Source organism: Cupressus sempervirens, chromosome 3 (assembly GCF_028749045.1).
Source record: "Cupressus sempervirens isolate cs-2001-9-10 chromosome 3, ASM2874904v1, whole genome shotgun sequence".
Taxonomy (NCBI): domain Eukaryota; kingdom Viridiplantae; phylum Streptophyta; class Pinopsida; order Cupressales; family Cupressaceae; genus Cupressus; species Cupressus sempervirens.
Genome location: NC_143120.1, coordinates 24,458,994 through 24,484,317, shown reverse-complemented (window position 1 = coordinate 24,484,317; position 25,324 = coordinate 24,458,994). Strand labels below are relative to the sequence as shown.

General features: G+C 37.2%; 1 protein-coding gene across 1 annotated transcript; it reads left to right on the top strand.

Moving 5' to 3' along the window:
• The first annotated feature begins 862 nt into the window (after positions 1 to 862).
• On the top strand, positions 863 to 24,114 carry LOC149564573 (hypothetical protein At1g04090-like). The gene is made up of 2 exons (XM_089818119.1): positions 863 to 1,111; positions 22,018 to 24,114. The coding sequence occupies exons 1-2, from the start codon at positions 988 to 990 to the stop codon at positions 23,703 to 23,705; spliced, it is 1,812 nt and encodes a 603-aa protein (XP_089674245.1). The 5' UTR covers positions 863 to 987; the 3' UTR covers positions 23,706 to 24,114.
• The last annotated feature ends 1,210 nt before the right edge of the window (positions 24,115 to 25,324 follow it).

Sequence of the window (25,324 nt, the reverse complement as noted above, 5' to 3'; positions counted from 1 at the left end):
TCACCACACTTCATCTGCTTAAAGCTATGGAGGGAGATTTGCCAAAGGAGGACTCCAAATTACTGTTTGACTTCCTTGCGAAAGATTGGGCAAACATCCTCCTAGGGAAGAAAGAGGCTAAGAAGCTTTAATGGCTATCTCCTTCTGGGTTTTTATGTTGTTTATCTGTTGGTTGTCGAACTTGATAGTCGACCAATTTGACTGTTTAAGGGCCAACCCTCTAATTTTGGCTGCTTTTAATTCGAAAACAAGCTTCTTTCCTTTTAACAATGGTTGCATGCCGTAAGTCCAATAATTTCTTTTCTGCTAAAATTTCAGCCTCTAAATTCTAAATTATAACGGCTATTATTAGGAACAGAAGAATAATATTTGACTTGAAATTTACTCCAACTACTTATCCTATCATGAAATTGACCACTCTTTGAAATATGATATTTTCCTTGGGATTTTTAAATATACCAATGTTGGCGAAAGATAGTGGGGACACAAACGCATAATGCGGATTTAATAAAACGATAGGAAAAACATCAAATCTTCGAGCGGGTAGCCTTTTGCGCACGTCTTTAATGATGTGGAAAGCCGACCCAATTATATTCTCTGGCATATACCACTTCTTGACGTCAACTAATGGCGAAGCCACCAAGAAAATGGGCAATTCAAAGCCCAATTCTCTGTAACGGGACTAATATAGAGCAATCCCATAACGAGGAAGTCGATAGGATTGATGTAAGAAAAGGTGAAAAGAAGTGGGCGACTGCTCATGAACAGGGAATTGAATTGACCACTTGTCTGTTAATTTGGTCAAAAGCCATTTGGGATCTTCAATTGCTTAATAAATTGAAACCTTCTTCCTACCTAATTCATATGTTTCAGAGTTTTTGGTGCAGTAGTTGGAATTGGCGAGCGGGAGGTTTGCTCAGAATGGAAAATTTGTAGAGGAATTGGTAACCGGGGGGGGTGTTTTGCTTGAATTTGGAGATTGAGATAATGATGAAGACGTCTGAATGCAGTTGTTGGTGTTGGACTAATGTCTTTTCTGTGCCGGAAGTTTTTTCTGAGTACTCTCCCGAGCCATTTAAGCTCCCTGCGCCTCTTCCAAACTGGCCTTCGGGTGAGTTCAATGATTCAATAGTTAGCACCTAGGTTTTCTTTAAAGACAAATTAAAGTAAAGATTCCTGGACCGTTTTTGGGTGTATTTTGCTTTCCCTTTTATAAGTTGTGACACGCACTTACCGACTTTGATTGGAGGGGAATGTATCAGGAAGTTGAGTTAATTGTTAGGCATACAACCCAAATTGAAGGCCCGGTTTTTGGGTTTTTATTAATCCCGAATTTTGGTATCTGTATGGTATAGGAAATTCACGATCTGCTTGAATAACTGCTACTTTCAGAAGCCTCATGTAGGGATTGTTGATATCTGAGTGTAGGCTGCTTTAACTTGGGGAGCAGGTCTAGCAGGGTTTTTAAATTAGGTTGCTTTAACTTATTTCCTATCTTTATTAGGATTGTAATTGGATTCATGCTGAGATCATTGATAGTATGTGTGCTTCTCAAGCATTCCTTTTTATTAGTTATTTATGGTTTCTGATTTTTCCATGATAACTGTTTTCCTTTTGTGATAAATGGAGAATATGCATGTACAATCTGTTCTTCATTTACTATTTGTAATGTATGAAGTTTTTGAAGAAGGAATTACATATGATATACGGAAAAGAGAGAAACAAGAATAAAAATATATAAATGGATTGGGATAGGGTGAATAACAGAATGCACCATCGAGCGTAGATAACTATTAGGCTTAGTAGTCTTTTTGGAGGTATTTTTATCCTGCAGATTCTGTCATTGTGGTTTTTTGCATGAGGAGTATACCTAGCAGGGCTCGAACCTGGATCATCATAATAAAAAAATTAAAATATCTCTATTATGCTTTACCACCAGACTATGCCCTGATGGACAAGGATTTGGTTTTAACTTTTAAATAACCGGAGTGCATCTTGTGTTACACTAGGAAATGAAGATAAAACATCAGTTTAATAACAGGATTACAGGAGAAACCTCTCCTATAAATTTAAAGAAAGTAACATATAGGGTCCCAGGAGAAGTATCTCGTACAGAGTTAGAATAAGTAAGATATGAACTTGTCTAAGTCAGTTTCTTGTATCTTGACAATACTATCCTCTCTAACTTGAATTTGAATGGTTTGATTGATTTTATTGATGAATTCTGCAGTTATTTATATATTGCAATTCAAGAATCACCCCATACCTGATTTTGTTTTCAGTGTTCGATTTCCGTATCAGATTTGGCAGAATCCTTTTTGGTGATATTGAGGGATGTTTTCTTGCCGGCTTCATTTCAGCTTATGCTGCTTTGATATGGCAAGCATGTCTAGCAAGGTTGAATCTTAGTAGTTTTGCAATACTTCTGTTATGGATTATATCCAGAGTAACATGGAGACACGAGCCCCCACAAAACCCCCACCCACCCGGGTCAGGGACATCCCTGCATCGGGGACTTGGCATTCCCAAGTTCACCCACCACTGCCTTTGCGCCACCATCTCACCACTGGAGGTTTCTGCAAGCAAAAGTTGCAGCTGTAGTACTTGTGCTAGAAAGGAGGTTTTCTGGCTACTGTAAAGGTCTCTGTTATAAACACACACACATCACACACAAAATATGCATATTTATGAACGGATGTACATGATTTTGTACTTGTTTTAGTATCACGGTACTCATTGTAATCATCTTTGTGATATTCATGGTGCAATTTTACTATGTCTACGTATTTGGTATTATAATTTAATAATTTATTAGCTTTTATACTATTATACATCATTTCATAATGATGCAGAGCATCTTAAAAATCAACCAATCAGTGGGATACATGCTGATCCCTTCAAAATCCATGAAATAAATTTCATTCTTAGACATCTCATGAGGCAAAAGAAAACTCTTTCCAACACTAGTTTACAATATTTCACCATTTACATGGTCTGACTTTTATACCCGAGTACATTATTCATAACTTTCAATGCTGATATTTTCTTGCAAAACCCTTTGGAGGATTTGTTCCAAATTATCCCTTTTAAAACATATCTAAAGCTGAGACCAGTCCAATAATTTTTTTATAAATTATGTGCTCTAAAGCAAGACCCATATTTTCTGTCATAAATTAGGAGCAAAACCAGTAACCCTGCCTAGGGCATCAAATAACTTTCTCAAAATGAATCCAAATAACACCAAACAAATTTCCACTCAACCTTATATGAGTCTAGTTTCTGTATATATAAGCCATTAATTCTTACAATGCATAAATCATCCTAGAAGCACAGTTCATTGTCTGCAACTTCAACGGAGATCCTTAAAAACCAATCTTTACTCAATTACACACAACTTACACAAATATGAATGAGAACAACTCAAACCAATTGGAAATGAAAGCTAGTTCACATATCTTTCCAGTGAATATGAATAGAGTTCTTGTTTCATCCAAATGTGTCCATACCAAATATTTCAATCCAACTGTAGTTGGGCATCCTCAAATCTGCAAATAACCACTTTTACCATAACCAGCATAACTTCTTCAAAACTTAACAAAATTGCTCCAAACCAAAAAGAGAGAGACGATTATTTATCTTACTATTCAAGTGTACAGAATATACATGAGTTCCAGGCTGTAAATGGCCGTACAATAACACAAAAACAATTAGCACCAATCAAAATGATAAGTTCTTAAGAAACCAATTGATTCAAAATGATCTCTTCTTCTTCTTCTCATTCATTAATATCTATGTTTGGAACGACCAATACAATGCTTTTATAGTGGTTGTGGTGGTTAACAACTTCCCAACTACCTTTTAAACCAACCCATTACATTCTTTTAACCCTTTTGCATTTTTGACAACATTTTATGCACTTTATGCATTTTTGCATTACAACTTTCATATAAACCCAACCTAGACCAAAATTATGACTTAAATGACTTTAGATGGATACCAATAGATCCATTCACCTATTAAATAAAATTTTTGACATTATTGATTATATTAAGACCCTTTTTTACAATTTTGACAACTTATTACAAATGGTTTTTCTAGCCTTTATATCTTGACTCAAAAGACTCAAATATATAATAAATGGATCACATTAATTCAACATATGACTTAAGGACTCTAAACCTCCTTGTTCTCTTGAAATTTAGGTGCCTCTGCACCATACTTCCAACCTTGAAAAGTTTCCAAGTCCCTTGGAAACATGGAACCAATAACCTGCAAGAAAAAATTAGACCAAAAATCATCTTTACTTTCATTTGCCTTTGCCTCTTCATGCCTTTATTACCATCATATTTTCCTTTAAGGACATAGGACTACCCTCAAAATCACCTTCTCAAATATTCCTATTAGTGGAGCATTAATGGTTGCAACTTCCACGGTGCCTTATCAGTCAGAGATCCACCTTTACCATGCTGCTTTAAACTCACCAAAATCAACTCTCCATGTGCCTCACCTAGGAGTCCTTCACTTTGCCTCTCTCCCTAGTCTCTTGGCATTCGTTGGACCTTTCCATGGCCCTTGACAAAACTTCCATATCTATCAACACAACAACACAACATATTTCTTTTGCAGCAAGATGGATGAGCACCTGCAACCGAAAACTCATCAACAAATCAAAACCAAATCTTCAAGCTCTTGGTGTGGATTGCCTCCTTCGGCGCTCAACTCACACACTCAAGATCTTCAAGCTCTAATACCAATTTGATATAGAGCCCTCTGTATTTACCTCTAAGGAATCTTAGTTCAACTCGAGGGATTCACAATAGGTTGGTACACCCTCAAGGAACTAAGAACATCTCAAAGATTTCAATAGAGAAGCTAGCATTTAGGCAATGAAGACAACATCTTCATTCACACAATCAGATACTTTCTTGAAAATCACTTGTTGCAGAGTAGCACAGCAAAAGTGTGCTTTATGGGCCTTCCACAAAATTTCAAAGTCATAGAACCAACTCTACTCCAACACTCCTTAACCCTTACCTTGTACGTAGACCTAATAGGCCTAATTAGGTTTGGTTTACAAATAAAGTACCAAGTAATGGGTACATAGAATCATTCCAAAACTTAAAATATATTATTCCACTCCATTCTTAGGTAGGGATTCACATTTATAATCTGTTCCAACCATTGAAATGAATGCAAGAATCTTGCATCTTTTAATAACAATTTCTCAACTAGGTCGGAATTTAAAACCCTTAATCAATCATTAATAACTTCCATAAATGAAAGAATGAAACCAATCCTTTTTGTGAGACTCAATAACAGTGAGTTACCAACATTTTCTCCAAGTTATAGCCAAATCCAAGAAAGGAAATAAAAGTTATTGCAATTTCCTCGAAACTGTTCATATTATGACAGAATCTGACCAGTCTTCACCAAAACAGCCACAACTTCTTCTAAACGTAATGAAAGTCAGCCAAACCAAAACCAAATCAAAGCTAACTCATATACCTTTTTGAAAATATAAGTCTCAGATTTGTATCATTCCAAATGCGTTCGCATCAACCAAAACATTAGAGAAATTGTAGGAAAAATAACCAAAAAACTGAAATATACTACATCAAAATAAGTTTTCTTCCATTCCAAATCCTTTCTCCAACTTCTCCCACTTACCATTTCGTGTTTTGGAGACCAATATATATTGTTTGGAATCACATTAAACTCTCCAACTAACTTACAGCTACCCATTAAACATATTTAAACCAACTTTTAAAAAGTTGTCACCAAGTTGTAAAGGTTGTCATTACAGTTTTGGCAACTTTTGAACAACTTTTACAATTATCATCCAAATGACTTCAAACTTTTCATAAAACCTTGAAATGTGATTAAAATAACTTTAAGATTTAAATTATATCAGTTCCACTCTATTTTTATACATTTGAGTGGTTTTACCACGCTTGAATAGGCTCCCTTGCACCATACTCCCCAATTTTGAAATTTTCTAAGTCCTCTTGGAAATGGGGTTTCAAAAGATCTCTTCATCTTCACTTTGGTCTTTCAATCCTTTTTCTTGAGAATATTAACCTGTTAAGACAAATTTATGTCCTCTCCAATCTGATTTCTTCATCACCTGCATTGAAATGAGAATAACAAAAAATTCATGGGCAAAAATCAATTGATTAACATCAAAATCAATCACAAAATTTGCATCTTTCTTCCCAAATCTTCTTGGCAACTCTTCCTTTTTAACATCATTCTCATCATAAATCTGATCACTCTCTAATATTTTTTCATTATTATCCTTGATATTTGAAAATACTTCAACATAATCATTTTCGGCAATGTCCATCTTCATGGAGTCTTCGATTGGTTCAACTTCCATATTAGATTCAATCAACTCTTCCTCTTTTGGTTCTTCAATACTTGTTCCTTTTCGCTCTTCCTTAAGTTCATTCTCTTTTCCCACATCCTTTTCAACTTCTTGAACCTCTGAAAAATTAAATTCTTCATCTCCTTGACCATTTGCAATTCGCTGCTCTAGGATTTTAAGAAGTGCCTCCAACTTCTTTGTATGCTCCTTCTCTTCTTTTTCCAATCTATCTATCTTCTCTTCCTCTTTCTTCTTTTGTGAATCCTTATCTTAAAAATTACCATGCATCAATTTCCTAAATAAATCCATTTTCAAGAAAGTATCTTTTACCTTTCTTCCTCTTGTCTTTGATACCTCTCCTTAGGCCTTTCTCCTCGTTTCTCTCTTGGCCTAGTCTCTCGGTATCCAGGTTCTCTCTCCTCAACCTATAAAAGACAAACACACAACCAAAATATACCTTTTGCCTAGACCTTTTGGGCTCTGATACCACTTGTTACAGAGTAGCACAGCAAAAGTGTGCTTTATGGGCCTTCCACAAAATTTCAAATTTATAGAACCAACTCTACTCCAGCACTCTTTAACCATTAATAGGCCTAATTAGGTTTGGTTTACAAATAAAGTACCAAATAATGGGTACATAGAATCATTCTAAAACTTAAAATATATTTTTCCACTCCATTCTTAGGTAGGGATTCACATTTATAATCTTTTCCAACCATTGAAATGAATGCAAGAATGTTGCATCTTTTAATAACAATTTCTCAACTAGGGCGGAATTTAAAACCCTTAATCAATCATTAATAACTTCCATCAATGAAAGAATGAAACCAATCCTTTTTGTGAGACTTAATAACAGTGAGTTACCAAGATTTTCACCAAGTTATAGCCAAATTCAAGAAAGGAGATAAAAGTTATTGCAATTTCCTCAAAACTGTTCATATTATGACAGAATTTGACCAGTCTTCACCAAAAACGGCCATAATTTCTTCTAAACATAATGAAAATCATCCAAACCAAAACCAAATCAAAGCTAACTCATATACCTTTTTGAAAATATAAGTCTCAGATCTGTATCATTCCAAAAGCGTTCACATCAACCAAAACATCAGAGAAATTGCAGGAAAAATAACCAGAAAACTAAAATATCCTAGATCAAAATAAATTTTTTTCCATTCCAAATCCTTCCTCCAACTTTTCCCACTTACCATTTCGTGTTTTGGAGACCAAATATATATAATTTGGAATCACATTAAACTCTCCAACTAGCCTACAACTACCCATTAACATATTTAAACTAACTTTTAAAAAGTTGTCACCAAGTTGTAAAAGTTGTCATTACAATTTTGGTAAATTTTGATCAACTTTTACAATTATTATCCAAATGACTTCAAAATTTTCATAAAACCTTAAAATATGATTAAAATGACTTTAGGACTTAAATTATATCAGTTCCATTCTATTTTCATACATTTGATTGGTTTTACCATGCTTGAATAGGTGCCTCTGCACCATATAACTAGCATTTGAAGTACCCTATGTATTGTATATCACAGCAATCCCCCCGTCCTCCCCTTCCCCCCACCTTGCGCCCTCAACATCCCCAAATTGAAGCCCCTTTTCCCCATCTTGGAAACCCTTCCCCACATCTTGACATCTCCAAGAGCCAATGTTACAGTGATTATATCAGAACAGAAAAGCCTATTGGATCACCAGGTTATTAGGCTATAACAGCTGTTGTTAGGTTAAGGAGAGATGTTGGGGAGTTTTTTTTCACCAGCCTTATCGCAGTTTGGGCTAGTTTAACATGGGGAGTGTTTCCAATAGGGCTTGAAACTAGTTTATCATGGTATTAGAGCTTAGATAGGTGTTAGGCTTTAAATTATGTTCGAGGGATTTTTTGTTTTGTATCAGTATTGTATCCTGCTGTAACATTGTAAGCATGTCTAGTATGCTTTTGTCCTGGATTGTCATCGAAGTATAGCTTGAATGTAAGCTAGGCGTGGACTGCATATTCAAGTGATTTCTATTCCCAACCCTTGTTTCAGTGTAGGAAACTTTAACATGGATAGCATTTTTAGTGGGGCCTAAACCTGGATTGCCATCTGGTTATTGTTTCTTATGCCACTCAGAATTATGTCTGGATGGGCAAGGGCCAATTTTAGATTGATGAATTGTGCAAGTGTTTTTATGGCTACAGTCACATGGTTGTGATTCACAAAACTACTAAACCTGCAAATTCTCTGTCATAACACTATAATATCTGATTACCAGATCTATTGGAATCTTTGATACCAAATCTTATGAAAGCTCCGGTCATGAATTCTTTGCAGGTTAGGCTGTTTAATCCAGAGTGCATTTTCTGGCAGTGCTTGTACTCATACTCATTCTGGCGATACATTGGGTAGGCTTTGCCACTTTGACCATGACTGGTTCGATAAGGAGCAGATTTGGTTTTATTGATGAAAGGGGAAATATCTTATAGTTAGGAATGGTGAAACTACTGTGAGCCTTGAGGCCTGCAACTTCTGAGTGGAGATTTCAATCTCCGCAGCAAAACAATCAAAGCACAGTTGCACAAGTTTTGGCAGTTTTCTTATGCCTTGACACTCAACAATGGCTTGGTTTTGTTAATCTTTGGCCATATGGTGAATCGTTTAACTGTCATTATGGGTGTGTCATTCATGGGATAGACACTTGTGTTTAATTCTATCATCTGGAGTTTGATTTCTGCATTACATTTTTTCCCATAATTTTGACAGAACAATGTATTAGACTATTAGTTTTTATGTTTACAGCTTTAAATCATCCCCACCTACAATTTCTGCGAGTACTTGGCATTTTTAAACTTTTTGTGTAAGGGAATGCACCATTAAGCTTAAATAACTGGCAGTTTAGAATCCATGTTGGGCGTATTTGTATTCATCAGACTTGTCTTAGTAAAGGTTTCTTTAATAAGGACATCATATATAGTTGGGCTTTATGATGCAGGAGCATCCAGAGGTATAAGGGCAATCCTGTGTCACCAAAAAAAAAAATACTTAGACTTAGTTTCTGTTTCATGTATTTTCATTTTTGGATACCCATTTGGGTCATATAAAGGTTCCAACTCTCACAGTTCCACTATCAGTGTGTTTGAAAATCCCGAAAAAATAGGAGCATGCAATTTGGCCATTATTTTGGTGACTTAGAAGGTGTGAATTGGCCAGATGAATGTAATTGTGATTTAGAGCATTCCAAAAAAAGAATTAGGTCAAAAGGCCCCACGGTTTGAAAGTTATTGCAGTTTTTCGGGTTTTGGAGACCTCCTAAGAATGCTTCAAAGTCAGGTTAGGGGCATTAAATGACCTCGAAAAGGGCCGAAAAATGGGGGACGAGCGAAGCTGGTCCATAGGGCTATAAAGTGCTTCGAGAGCTTTCCGAAAATGTAAACGGTTTGTCAATCAGAGCTACGGTTCAAAAGTTATGCCTCCCAGAAGTTCGGTTACCGTTTCTGGATTCTTTTAGATTTGCACCGACTTCTATCGCAGCTTCTAGAACCTTCTATTTGGTCGGTGGATGCCTACTAGCACTTTCTAGAATGTACTCCTAGTCCTTAACCCTCCGGGGTCTATTTAAGGAGATTTCTGGCATTGTAAAAGGCAGTTCGGAATGGAGTTTGAGAGGAGGTATTGAAAGGAGAAATTATCTCCAGATTTATGCTATTATAAGCCCTTTGGGCATGTTTTGAAGTTTATTTTCTCTGTATTGTTTGTACTAGCTTATTTCTCAGTTAATATAATTTCCCTTTTCTATTGTGTCCATTCTGTTCTTGGGTTGTGTTCCCATCAAGTGGTATCAGAGCCGGTTTTCCTGAGTGTGTAGACAGAGCGCCAACTGTGAGGCAGTTTGCACCAGGACTGTGTGGTTGTGGGTTCGAGTTAGAAGATGCCTCCACGAAGAGAGCGTGGTGGAAGGGCCAGAGCTATTAATCTTGAGGACGTTAGAGCCCTCCAAAGGCAGGTACAAGCATTGCAAGAGGAGCTCCGTAGAGGAGCAAATGTTGCCGCTGGTGATGACAGTGAGGATGACAATGAAGAAGAAGTAATGGAACCAGAAGGGGAATTTGACGGAGAAGTTCTGAATCATGCAGAGGAAAGGCTTTTTAGGGCCATTACTAAGTTTGGGAAAAGACCTACAATTGAAGTGGGTATGTTTTCAGGAAATCTAAAACCAGATGAGTTGATCGATTGGATCAATGAACTGGAAGAATACTTTGAGTATGAGGATATAAGGGACCCAGATAGGGTTAAGTTTGCAAAGGCCAAACTGAAAGGCCATGCCAAAATCTAGTGGCAAGAGGTTCAATTGGAAAGAAATAGAAGAGGAAAGGAGAAGATCACAAGATGGGATCGCATGGTGGATAAATTGAAAAAGCAGTTCATTTCTGTGGACTATGAGCTTGATTTGTTTAAGAAGATGCATGGGTTAAAGCAAGTAGGAAGATCAGTCCAAGAATATACAGAGGAATTTTATCGACTCTTGATTAGAGCGGGACATGCAGAAGCAAATAAGGAGAAGGTTGCTCGTTATATCAATGGGTTGCGACCTAGCATCCAGGAGGAATTAAGTCTGGTAAGAATGACCAGCGTTGAAGAGGCATACCACTTCGCCCTACGAGTTGAAGAGAAGCTGAATAAAAGGTTTGAAGGAAGACAAAGAGGGCGTGGTCAAGGAGGAAGGGGAAGCAGTAGATCATCTGGAGGCCGCAATGAAACCCAAAAGAAAAATGAAGATGTGGGTACTAGCAGGAACCAGAGGAATGAGGGTTTCAAACGCTCCCATGATCAAGACTTTGGAAATCAAAGAGGAAGAGGTAGAGGACGTGGACAAGGAAGAGGAGGCTTCCGTGGTACCTGTTTCCATTGCAATGAAGAAGGTCATCGTTCCTTTGAATGCCCTCAACGATAAGGAAGGACAGATAGGAGAGCTGAGGGCCAAGCTAGGGTTGCTCATGTGGATGAGGATGCACAATCATCACATTCAGAGGATGCAGAAAGAGGAGAGACCTTGGTAAATGAAAGAGTCCTACTAAGTGGTGAGATTGAACAAGGACAACGGAGGAGTTTGTTCCGTACCAGATGCAAGTGTGAGGATAAATGTTGTGATGTGATCATTGATGGTGGTAGCACTGATAACTTGGTATCGGAAGAGATGGTCTCTAAGCTAAAGCTCAAGAGGGAGAAACATCCCCAGCCCTATCGGATTGCTTGGGTAAAAGATGATCATAAGGTCCTTGTAAGTGAACAATGTTTAGTAAAATTCAAAATTGGGAGTTACCATGATGAAGTTCTCTGTGATGTTATTTCGATGGATGTTTGCCATCTATTGTTGGGTAGACCATGGCAGTTTGATAGACATGCAGTACATGATGGACATGCAAACACATACTCTCTGACAAAGGATGGAGTTCGCCACAAATTGAAGCCCATGAAAAAGGAAGGTGAAAAGGTATGTAGCAGTGCTAGGATTTGTCTTGTTGATGGAAGGAAGTTTTTAGATGGCATGAAACATTAGCATATGTGCTATGCTTTGATTTCTAGGAAAAATAAAGAAGGTAGTAGTGAAATACTAGTTGAAGTTTTAGATTTACTAGGGGAGTTTGTAAATATTATATCTGATAATGTTCCAGATGGATTGCCACCAGTAAGGCAAATCAGTCATCAGATAGATCTGATTCCAGGAGCGAGTTTGCCTAACAAGGCTGCTCACAGGATGACTCCTACTGAAACAGAGGAGCTAAATAGACAGGTTTAGGAGTTGTTGAGGAAGGGCTTGATTCGAGAGAGCCTGAGTCCATGTGCAGTACCTGCAGTACTCGCACCAAAGAAGGATGGAGAGTGGAGGATGTGTACAGATTCTTGAGCTATAAATAGGATCACCATCAAGTACTGGTTTCCTTTGCCAAGGATGGATGATATTATGGACTGCTTGAGTGGAGCTCAGTACTTCACAAAGATAGATCTGAAGAGTGGTTATCACCAGATACGGATTCGAGAAGGAGATGAGTGGAAAACAACCTTCAAGACCAAGGAGGGTCTTTATGAGTGGTTAGTCATGCCCTTTGGATTGACGAACGCCCCAAGCACCTTCATGCAACTCATGAATGAGGTACTTAAGAAGTTCTTGGGAAAATTTGTTATTGTCTATTTGGATGATATTTTAATTTTCAGCAAGACTTTGGAAGAACATTTACTGCATATTTGTAGTGTCCTTGAAAGGCTAAGGGAAGTGAAACTGTTAATTAATCTGAAGAAGTGTATCTTTGCAAAAAGGGAGTTAGTCTATTTGGGTTTTGTTATATCACCCGAAGGTCTCAAAATGGATCCAGAGAAGGTAAAAGCCATCTTGGAATGGCCTACTCCAAGGTCTGCTACTGAGGTAAGATCATTTCATGGTCTGGTTAGTTTTTACAGGAAGTTTATTAAGAATTTCAGTAGCATATGTGCACCCCTAACTGATACAATAAGAGGGGATAGAAAAGAGTTCAAATGGACTGCAGCAGCTGCGAGAAGTTTTGAATTGCTGAAGAAGAAGGTAACAGAACAACTTGTGTTGGCACTTCCAGATTTTAGAAAAGTGTTCCAGGTGGATTGTGATGCTAATGGCAGCGCTATTGGGGCTGCATAAAGCCAAGAAGGTAAGCCTATTGCATATTTTAGTGAAAAATAGAATGATGCAAAGAAGAAGTATTCTGTTTATGATCAAGAGTTCTATGCAATAGTTCAGGCCTTAAAGAAATGGAGGCATTATTTATTGCCAAAGGAATTTGTTTTGTATACTGATCATTAGGCATTACAGTACCTAAATAGTCAAGGTAAATTGAATCAGAGGCATATGAAGTGGGTAGAGTTCTTGCAGAGCTATACATTTGTGTTGAAGCATAGAAGTGGAAAATCTAACAGGGTTGCAGATGCACTAAGTAGGAGACAGTTGTTGCTTACAGTAATGCAGGTTGAAGTAGTTGGGTTTGATGAACTCAAGAATTTGTACCCCGAGGATCTTGATTTTGCTGAAGTATGGAAAGCTTGTAAAGAACTTGTTGCTGTAGATAGAACCAAGTGGTTAGACTATTTGATTCAGGATGGCATGTTGTTCAAGGGTAGTCAATTGTGCATTCCAAGGAGTTCCATGAGGGAGAATTTGATTAAGGAGAAACACAGTGGAGGGATGGCAGGACATTTTGGTCGAGATAAGACCATTGCCATTCTTAGAGAACATTATTTTTGGCCTCAAATTTCACAAGATGTGAAGAAGTTTGTACAGAGTTGCCAGGTTTGTCAGGTTGCCAAGGGGTTTAGTCAGAATACTGGCCTATATCAGCCATTGCCTATTCCATCAAGGCCATGGGAGGACATAAGTATGGATTTTGTTCTTGGATTGCCAAGGACACAAAGGGGTAATGACTTAGTATTCGTGGTGGTTGATAGGTTCTCCAAAATGGCACATTTCATTCCATGCCACAAAACTCATGATGCTGTCCATATTGCAGACTTGTTTTTCAAAGAAGTGGTAAGACTACATGGTCTTCCAAGGAGTATAGTTTCTGACAGAGATACTAAATTTGTGGGGTATTTCTGGAGGACATTGTGGAAAAAGTTGAGAACAGACTTGAAATTCAGTTCCACGCATCACCCACAAACTGATGGCCAAACAGAAGTGGTAAACAGAAGTCTGGGCAATTTGCTGAGATGTTTAGTTGGGGATAAGCCCAAGGGATGGGATTTGATTCTACCACAGGCAGAGTTTGCTTATAATAACTCTGTAAATAGGAGTATTGGAAAATCACCATTCCAAATTGTATATGGGAGTAGCCCAAGGACTGCACCAGAGCTGAGGAAGATAGAAAAAGGGGAGAGGACAAGTGCTGAAGCTGAGGAATTTGCTGAACATATCAAGCGTCTACATGAGGAGGTTCAAGCACACATTACCAAGATGAATCAAGAGTATAAAACTAGGGCTGATCAAAGGAGAAGACATAAGGTATTCCAAGTAGGAGATTTAGTCATGGTGCACTTACAAAAAGATAGATTTTTAGCCGGTACTTACAACAAGCTGAAAATGAAGAAATTTGGCCCCTGCAAAATTTTGAAGAAACATGACTCAGGAAATGCATATGAGGTGGAGCTGCCAGATGGTATTCACATTTCTCCTATTTTCAACATTGCAGATTTAACAGAGTATCATGATGATGGTGCAGATGAGGAGCTGGTGTTAGAGCCATGTCCAATTCCTGCTTCTAAGGAGGAGGAGATAGAAGACATTCTAGATCATCGTGTGGGTAGGAGTACCAGAAACAGGCAGTATGAAGAGTATTTGGTCAAATGGAAAGGACGACCGGTCGAGGACTCAACTTGGATTTCAGCAGCTGGGGTTTCCCATTTGGGATTTCCTCTACCATTCATAAAGTGACAGGGTCACTTTTCAATCTACCCTGGGTGTCTGATGCAGGAGCATCCAGAGGTATAAGGGAAATCCTGTGTCACCCAAAAAAAATATACTTAGACTTAGTTTCTGTTTCATGTATTTTCATTTTTGGATACCCATTTGGGTCAAATAAAGGTTCCAACTCTCACAGTTCCACTATCAGTGTGTTTGAAAATCCCGAAAAAATAGGAGCATGCAATTTGGCCATTATTTTGGTGACCTAGAAGGTGTGAATTGGCCAGATGAATGTAATTGTGATTTAGAGCATTCCAGAAAAAGAATCAGGTCAAAGGGCCCCACGGTTTGAAATTTATTGCAGTTTTTTGGATTTTGGAGACCTCCTAAGAATGCTTCAAAGTCAGGTTAGGGGCATTAAATGACCTTGAAAAGGGCCGAAAAATGGGGGACGAGCGAAGCTGGTCCATAGGGCTATAGAGCGCTTCGAGAGCTTTCCGAAAATGTAAACGGTTCGTCAATCGGAGCTACGGTTCAAAAGTTATGCCTCCCTAAAGTTCGGTTACCGTTTCTGGATTCTTCTAGATTTGCACCGACTTCTAACGCAGCTTCTGGAACCTTCTATTTGGTCGGTGGATGCCTACTAGCACTTTCTAGAATGTACTCCTAGTCCTTAACCCTCCGGGGTCTATTTAAGGAGATTTCTGGCATTGTAAAAGGCAGTTCGGAGTGGAGTTTGAGAGGAGGTACTGAAAGGAGAAATTATCTCCAGATTTATGCTATTGTAAGCCCTTTGGGCATGTTTTGAAGTTTATTTTCTCTGTACTGTTTGTACTAGCTTATTTCTCAGTTAATATAATTTCCCTTTTCTGTTGTGTCCATTCTGTTCTTGGGTTGTGTCCCCATCACTTTAGGTAGCATCTCGATAATAATCCTAGAAATATATCTTTATGTCTTCCCCACTAGACCATGGCTAGCTCGATAAGGCTTGCTTTTAATTTTTTTGATGAATTGAGGAACTTTTATTAGAGTTATAATTTGTGTAACCACTTCTAGGCTTGCAATATTGTGTTAGTGTTTAATATTCACATCAGAACTGGCAAAGCATACTATGTCAAGAGTGCTGACACAATTTTCATCTTTTATGATACTCATGAATTGTGAAACCTGCTTCAAACATTTTTTTTGTGGGATTCATATTTCTACGTCAGAGCTATTGAAAAGCTCATTGAGTCTGGAGTTTTGATAATTGTGCATTTATTTTTAATTTTCATGGTAATAACTTATGAAACCATATTGAGTGGTGCAATTTATTGGGAGATTCAATATGCTCTGGACCAAGCTCAAACCTGTGAAGGGTTGGTGGTTAAATATTAGATTACCAAACAGCACTTCTTTGAGTTTCTAGGTTTGAGTTCTAGCTTGTTCATGTCTTACCACATGTTATCAAAGCCAGGTAGCTGTCTGCCCTCAAATCTGTGTGTTGGTTTGAACTTTAGAATTCACACGCAAAACCAAATCTACCAAGGTCTGGTGGCTTAGTGATGATGTGGGCAGTTCACGGGAGGTCCTAGGTTCATGTGTTACCCAGACCATTGTCATGTCTCCTGTTTAGATCATTGTCATGTGTTTCTTGCAGGTCATGGGATCAAATAAGTGAAAGAATAATATTTCAAGTGGGGCCTATCAGTTTTTTGTCAAAAGGGCAATTTAAATATTACTAGACAGCCTATGTAATATTTGAAATGCGTATGTAATTCATGAAGTGCTTTTGGTAATTTATAAGTAATTTTAAATACTTGGAGGAAGAGAGAAAAAATAAAGAGGGTGCAAAAGACAACTGTAAAAGAAAAGTATCAATCAGAGCAAATAATTTGAATTTATCATTTTGCTATTTCCTCCATTTTGGAGTTTGAAATATTTAAAGACAAAAGCCCTCTTGGTTTCCATATTTGGATTTTAGAACAAATCTCTCTCATTTATTAGAGGTGATTCCACTGGGGAATCACAATTGCGCTGAATATGTTGAAGATTTGAAATCATTTTTAGTTTATGTTTGCTACAATCCAGCTGCAGCTTTTTGTTTGAAGATTATAGTTTGTAACTTTGTGGAGGATTTGATAGATCGTAAATGCCAGAAAATTTACCAAATTTAGTTAACATCATTAAATTAGTTGTGATTGGCATCTCAGTTTATATGCTGCTGCACCACATGTATGCTTCATTCCATGCTTGAAATTAGTGATTTGGGAACAGTTTTGCAGGATTTCAGTCATTTTTCAATTCATAACAGCTATGACCATACTGTCCCAAGGTTGCCATATAGATTGGAGGCTATTATTGACTGTGCCAGCAGTTTCTATCAGCTTGTATTGCGGCACCCCCATATTATTATGCTTGCGATATTAAATAAGAATTTTGTAATCGAACTATATTTCTGCATATTTGTTTGTTGTGTGTTAATCTCTAGCATTTTATGATTCATATTTCTGTTATTGCTAACATATTTGCTGTACACTTCACATGGTTTTCTGGATTACCTTACAATATCAAATTGATCAGATCAGGAGAGCAGAAAATTCCTTCAGACTTTGTCAGCATAGTATATTGTTGTGTTAATATCTTAATAGTCCATATAGGCCGGAGAAGGGTTTTACCAGGGACATACACATCAAGATATTTCACTTCAAGTATCATTGCTGTTGTTTGGTATTATAATCTGCAGTTAAGCAGTCTGTACAAGAGGAATTTGTGGACTATTTCATGTTGTTTTCAGTGTTAGGGGATTATTATCATTTGTCACCAGTCCATACAGTAGGGTTTGATTATTGCATTAGACTGTACATCGACTGTTGTTAGTTGTTTCCAGCTTGTCATCAGACTGTACAGTCCAATTTGGTTGCTATTTATCTACAGTAGGTGCATTAAAATTAAAGTTAAATCTAACAACATCATTTCATTTCTATATCTTGGCCTGGGAATAACTGGTATTTCTCTTTGCATCAGTTGCATGAGTGCAGATTTGAGGTCTTATGCCAACCCTCTCATTTGCTAGGACATTGGTATTTGATTCACTTTGCACATGCTTTTTTCTCTCTATTTCTTAAGGCTGTCTCTTTGGGGACAGTATAGTGGTATTAGAGCCAGCTAGTGAACCATGACAAGAAATCAGGGAGAAAAGTCTACAGAACATCTTATGAGTTTGGTAAAGCAATTGCAAGATGTAAGTGAACAGTGTCAAAAAGCATCTACCATTAATCAAAATATGGAGCTCATTTTGCACACAAGACAATTCTCAGCCTTGTGGGAGTTTGAGGGTTTACTTAAGCCTCGGGGAGAAAATATCATTTGTTATTAAATGTCACATGAGCATATGGAGTTGGTTGCATTCCTTGCTTAATCTTAAGCTGAAAGTGTAAAGGTAAGATCATGGATCTAGTCACAACCTTAGAGAAGGTTTGCATTCATGTTGTTGTTGATAGGCTAACTCATTATGCATATTTCTTTGATTTCTTCACAAGTGGTAAAATTATTTTCCAAAGAAATGATTATGCTACATGGATTGCTCAATAATGTTGTGGACGATGGAATAGTAGATCCTGTAGTGCTTTCTAGCAGGAGTTATTCATTTGATACTTGATAGGCATAGAATTCAGATTCTATGGACATTATAACATGCTTCACAATTACACTTTAGCATTTGGATTTGCAATTGCTTGAGGGTAACCAGTTTTGGAAAGGGTGGACTGTCATGTCCCCTTTCCAGATTTAAAGGACTTAATTGAGGACCTGTAGCCTTTTTTTTTATTTCCCACAGATTAAAGGATTAGATATGGGAAATTAGAAATAATAATATTTTAAGTAGGTCCAATCACTTTATTTTTAAGAAGGCCTATGTAATTTCTAAAAAGTTATGTAATTCACAAGTCAAAGAACATTCTTAAATATTTGTAAGGGAAAAGTAAATTCAGATAGAAGGGTCCAAAAGGCAATTATAAAAGAATGGCATTGCTGAAAACAAATCATTTGATTTTTATTATTTGGCAATTCCTTCCAGTTTGGAGTTTGAAACATTCAAGGATGAAAACTTCCTGATAAAGGAGATCAGGAGGATGAAAACTCCCTTGGATTCCATATATTGGATTTAAGGACGAAAATCATATCCCCTACTAGAGGCAATTCCACCCAGGAATCACAGTTGGGTTGACTGTTTGAATATTTGAAGTAATTTTTGGTTTTATGCAGTATCATTACAGTAATTTATTGTGGAGGATTGGATCAATCAAATTTGCCAGAAAATTCACTTAAATCATTAAATCAGCTATAGTGATTGGGGTCTTAAGTTCATATGTGTGCAGATATTATATTGTTACATTAACAGTCTGCATAGGCTGGAGAAGGCTTCTATGCAGGCCATACATATCAAGGTATCTCACCGTGACTATAATTGCTGTCATCTGGTATTATAATCTGCAGTTTACCTGTCTGTACAGCAGGAATATGCTGACTGTTTCAGCATTTGCTATTTGAAGTGTTAGGGGACTTATCATTTGTCACCAGTCTATACGGTAAGGTATATATTATTGCATCAGTCTATACAGAGGTTGCTATCAGTTTTTGTAGCTGTTTATAAGTGTTAGGGGACTGTGGTCATTGATGTACTGTAGGTGCAGTTGGATTAACGTTGAATTAATAACACCATTTTAGATCTAGATATTGACTTGGAATTAGTGGTATTTTCTCTTGAATCAATTGCATATGTGTGTGTGTTTGTGTGTGTGTGAGGTTGCATATTTGAATAACTGTTTATTTCATGAGGTTGTCTAGGTGGTAACATTATAGCCATGCCTTGCAACAGTTTTTTTAATGGGATGATTGATTCTGCATTGGAACTAAATAGACCAAATTAGATCAGAACCCTATATAAAATTGTAGGCATATTTTTTAATATTAATAGCTATAACTTATGAACCATATTAAGAGCTAAAATTTTCTCGTGAGGTATTTTGCATCAGAACCTGCTAAAGCATATTTGTTGATGACAACTTTATAAGTTGTACAGTAGCTTCTAGCTAGCCGCTTACCTACTTACAATGTCCTTTTCAAATGTTTGATTACTGAATTGAAGTGATACCACTCTCCTATCTGCAATATCTTATGTGCTGTTAGATTTTTTAATGGAATGATTGATTCTGCATTGGAACTAAATAGAGCAAAATTAGATCAGAACCCTATATAAAATTGTAGGCATATTTTAATATATTAATAGCTATAACTTATGAACTATGTCCAGAGCTACAATTTCATTGCGAGGTATTCTGCATCAGAACCTGCAAAAGCATATTTGGTGATGGCTACTTTATAAGTTTTGCAATAGCTTCTAGCTAGCTGTTTACATACTTACAATATCCTTCTCAAATGTTTGATTTCTGAATTGAAGTGATACCACTCTCCTATCTGCAATATCTATGTGCTGTTTGATTAGTAAATCCTAGCAATGAAAATGCACTAAGCTCAAGAGTTTTGATACATTATGCATTTTTTCTTTATGTTCCAGACTCATGAAGCCATTCTCTCGGATTTATAATCGTCTTGTGGGGTGTTTGATTCCTTCTTAAGAACTAACAATCATAGAATAAAAATGCACGTGTGTGAGCTCATAGTTGATACCTGGAATCTCCATGCTGGTTGTTCCAATTTCTGTTACAGAGTGAAAATTCTCAAATCTGCAAACTTTTACTTGGGTGTTTAATTATACCAAAAGTGTCTGGATCACAAATTCACATGTGTTTTGCATTTACTTTTGTTGTTATTACTTGTGAAACTCCCAGGTCTAATCTTCTTGTCAGTGCTGGATTCTGCACTAAATCAACAAAAGCATGCGAATCAACTTCGACATTTTTACGTTGTCTCTCTTATTTAAAATCATGAAACCTCTCTGAAATGTAACATTTATTGTGTGATAGATTAGATTAAAACAAGAATGTACTTGAGCACGAGATTGATACGTTGTGGTTTTTTAATGGTCATAGCTTGTTAAATTATTCTTAGAAGTTAGACTTGCTTTCTGTTTGTGAGGTGTTTGAGTTCTGCATCAAATGTTAACAGTTAAGAAAATTATAACCAGTCTTGAGCAGTGTGTTTGCAGACTTCTACAGATTTAAAAGATGGGATTTTTAATCAGATGTTGGGGATGGTGTAGGAATGGCTATTTAAATAATATATGAGATATTTAGAATAATACAAATCGTCAAATAAATTGAAAATAGCTTCAATAAACTAAAATAAGCTGAAGTTTTAAAATCCAAACATTAAAATATATCCACTGAAAATATGATCATGAGCACATACAATGTCAGTCTGAAATAGCTTTACTTATGATATTTAACTTGCTTGGTGTAAGTATTTTAGGTCTTCTAGACAAATTGAAAACATTATTTAACAAAAAAATTAGTTTGAACTGTTCCGCATATTTCTTCTGGAAAGCATAAAGATTTCTTCTTGATTCTTGTAGGCAGCCTCCAATTCTGTAGTAGTTTAACGTTAATTTGCTCTCCATCTAGAACAGCCTCTTAGCTGGAATTTGAAAAACCCTTTGACTGCCTATAAGATGAGATAACAACTTTGCTTTGTATTTAACTGGTCCCCACCCTTCTTCAATGGTTGTGTGTTTTATGTTAATTTTTCCCTTACTTCTAACCAGCAGTACTTTTAACCAGCCATTCCCTTCTGTTTACAACCTTGTTTTTCTATGGAAAATTAAGAAAACATAATGCAAAAAGTTATGTTTTCTCTCTTCAAATAAATTTGCCTCTTTTTTTGTGATGTCCAGGACATCCTAGCATCCTTAGGCCTCTCATGGGACTTGGGTGCTAATGATGGAGGAGAGATGTTTTGTCTCTGTCTGGCTGCTCCGGGGGCATCCATCTTATAAGGATTGCTTAAATATCCTAGAGGATTGTGTCCTTGGTGTGCCTTGGTCTTGATTTTGATAAATTGTGTATTTGTTTCTATGGTTGAATTTCATTGGACTACTGAAAGACTTGCAAAGTCCTTGTAGTTTTGATTTTCACTTGTAGGAATGCCCTAGGTTCATTGATTTTCCTAGACATAACGAGTGTAGTGAATGGGATGTATTCACTTTGGAAGAATGAGATATTTTCATGTTTCTGCTTCATAAAGCTATTTTTTATTTTATTTTTAACGCAATCTCATAAAGTTGATGGGAATTGTAGGCACAGGATTTGCAACAGGAAGTATCCGTTTGGGGGAAATTCAGGTTGCTCAGGTGTGCACATTTGAAAAGGTGTGGAGTTGCTATGAAGGAGGGGATGGCGATAAGGGAGCCACTTTCTATAAGCCAACCAATTTACCAACAGGTTATTTCGCTTTAGGCTATCTTGGCCAGCCTAACTGTGCACCTTTGGATGCATGGGTTTTTGTGGTCAAGGAAACCAATCATTCTGCAGATTTATCATGTCATTGTAATCAACCTTGTTATGCATTGGAGGCCCCTTCTATCCCTCTAATATCTGCGAAGGACAGAAAAGAGGTTTTTGCTCAGAGAGTATCACACACAGCACTTGCTAAGCCACTAAATTATACCTTAGTTTGGAGTAGCAACTCCTGGAGTGGTGATCAAGATGGATATGTGTACTTTTGGTTGCCTTATCCTCCAGAGGGTTACAAGGCCTTAGGTTTTGTCGTCACAAATACGGGAGACAAACCCTCAGTTGAGGAGGTGAGGTGTGTTCGGTCAGATCTAACAGAAGAGTGTGAAATTGATACTCTAATTTGGAGTACAAATTCAACTTTTGACAAATTTCCTTTTGGTGCCTGGAATATCAGGCCAAAAGAGCGTGGAATGCAAGCAACAGGTGTATGTACAGGGACTTGTTACTTTAGTGATTCTTTAAACTCAGAGAATGTTCTGTCTATTTCCTGCTTGAAGAATGCAACTTACGATCTAAGTGCAATGCCAAATCTGAATCAGGTTCATGCATTAGTCCAACATTATGGTCCCACTATTTATTTCCATCCAGATGAGATTTACTTACCGTCATCAGTAGAGTGGTTCTTTAAGAATGGTGCACTGCTGTATGATAGAGATTCCCAGACTGCTGAGCCAATTACTACCAACGGTTCAAATCTACCCCAAGGAGGCTCAAATGATGGTAAATACTGGGTGGATTTGCCTAATGATGAAAGATCAGGTGAAGTCAAAAAGGGTAATTTGGAGAGTGCCGAAGTATATGTGCATGTTAAACCCATATTAGGAGGAACATTCACTGATATTGCAATGTGGATTTTTTGCCCTTTCAATGGACCGGTTACTGCAAAGGTAGGGGTATTCAATCTAGCCCTGGAAAGGCTTGGAGAGCATGTTTCTGATTGGGAGCATTTCACTCTAAGGATAAGCAATTGCACTGGAGAGTTAAGGAAAATCTATTTCTCGCAGCACAGTGGAGGTGAGTGGGTCAGTGCCCCAGATTTGGAGTATACTAAAGGTAACAAGGCGATAGTCTATTCTTCAAAAAGTGGGCATGCAAGCTTTCCTCATGCAGGTGATTTTCTTCAAGGGAATTCAAAACGTGGATTGGGTATAAGGAATGATGCAGCCCAAAGCAAGTACTCCCTTGATGCAAGCCAAAGATACAAAATAGTTGCAGCAGAGTATATGCACTTGCTTGGAGCAAATGACCGTCCCCTAGAGCCATCCTGGTTGGGGTACATGAGGGAATGGGGTCCTACAATAGTATATGATTCACGAGCTGAGATCCGTAAATTAATCAGATTTCTTCCTGTTAAAATCAGACATGCTGTAGAGGACATTTTTAATATGCTTCCAAATGAGCTTGGAGGCGAGGAAGGACCAACAGGTCCCAAAGAAAAGGACAATTGGGAGGGTGATGAAAGATGTTGAATTGGTATTTTTCCCAAAAATTGAAGAATGCCAGTGATGACAAACAGAAGTACATGTTGTTTTCTATCATTCATTTGGCAGTGTTATAGTACTGGCTTACAAACTTGGATTTCTTTGTAGGGATTCATTGCGTGATGTATATATCTGTTTTTCCTACTAATAAGAAGTATATTATTTAGATTACATTCAGGCACAGATTTGCAGGTTGCTCCGCTGCAGTTATGAGACTGAGCAGACTGTCTGCAACGAGCCCAATTCATCTCACAAGCGATAATTGCAGAATTAGGGATTGATATTCTCCAATAAGGACAAAGACAATTGTGATAATATGATCCATGTAGAAAGAGAAATTGTTAGAAAAAATTGAGCATTTAGTGAAGGAATATTTAGATTTATTTTGTCATTAAAAGATTAAGATGGGTTGCATGGAACTCTAAAAAGAAAAATAAACTCTTTTTTTCTAATCTAGAATTTAATGGTATGGGGCTGGGGTAGGGCTGAAAGTTTCTCCCACCAGCTTTGTATCAGGTGCTGTTCATTTCTCATTTAAAAGAAATCTGCTTTATACTTGTGATCTGACATTTCTTTTCTACAAATTATTATATGATCTAGCATTTCTCAGGAGTTAAAGTCTTGGGTATGGAAGTTTTTAATTTTTCTTCTCCTTGTACTTGGTGCATTGCATCTTGATGATGTATCATGGAGTATGATTCAAAACATGATGTACAAGAATTCTCATACAATCAAATCCACAAACTTGAGTCTCATAATTACGAGATCCTTTAACATTTTACAATTTTGAAGCTCAAAATTTAAGTTTGCCTAATTATACAGAATCCACGCGACCCCATCATTATTAAGATATTTTAAAAAGCCTCTCTCTTTTTAGTTGATCAATGTTGATTACAACACTAGAATGGGAGTCGAAGCAGACCTACAAAAGAAGAAGGAAAAAATAAAGGGTTACAGTTATTCATTATATAACATCAGCCGAAGCAGTGGTTGAATTTTGCAAGATATGTAACAGCTGAAACAAGACCTTAACTTGAAACTTAAAGAGCTAATGCAGCAGTCTAAAGCACATAATATTTCCTTCAATTGCAAAAACTAGTATTTGATATGTTCCAAATGCTAGTTGTAGGCAGCCACTTTTTCTAACTGAGAACAAACAAAAAAGTTATGAGATGAGCTTCCAGTTGTTCTAGTAGATGAAGGAATTGATGTGACACCCAATCTTGCTCCTACCCTAGCTTCCTCTAGGGTCTCCTTAGGTCTCTCATTTGACCTAATAGGGTTGCTAACTTCCCCTAGTTTCCTTAGGAACCTAACAATGTGGTCCTAGGTAATTCAACCAAGTGCACACCAATGTAAGATCAACTACAATCCTCATTCCAACTAACTCCAAATCCTCAAAAGACACCACAAAGGGATGGATGGCTCCTAAGAAGGCACTTGGATTCCCTAGAAAGTCCATAAGCATCAACAATCTTGAAATCCTACTCGAGTTTCAAAACCCACACAAGATTTCCCCAAATTGCTTGAAACAGGGCTACAAGCAGTTAGCCCTCCATATGCAGTAAAACTCAAATAACTTGCAAAGATCCTTAAGAGGAGGTCAA

Bases quoted from the DNA above. Each gene is read 5' to 3' on its own strand.
- LOC149564573 (XM_089818119.1), top strand. From the start codon at position 988: ATGATGAAGACGTCTGAATGCAGTTGTTGGTGTTGGACTAATGTCTTT. The intron at 1,112-22,017 runs GTGAGTTCAATG...TGGGAATTGTAG, and splicing joins TCTTCCAAACTGGCCTTCGG to GCACAGGATTTGCAACAGGA.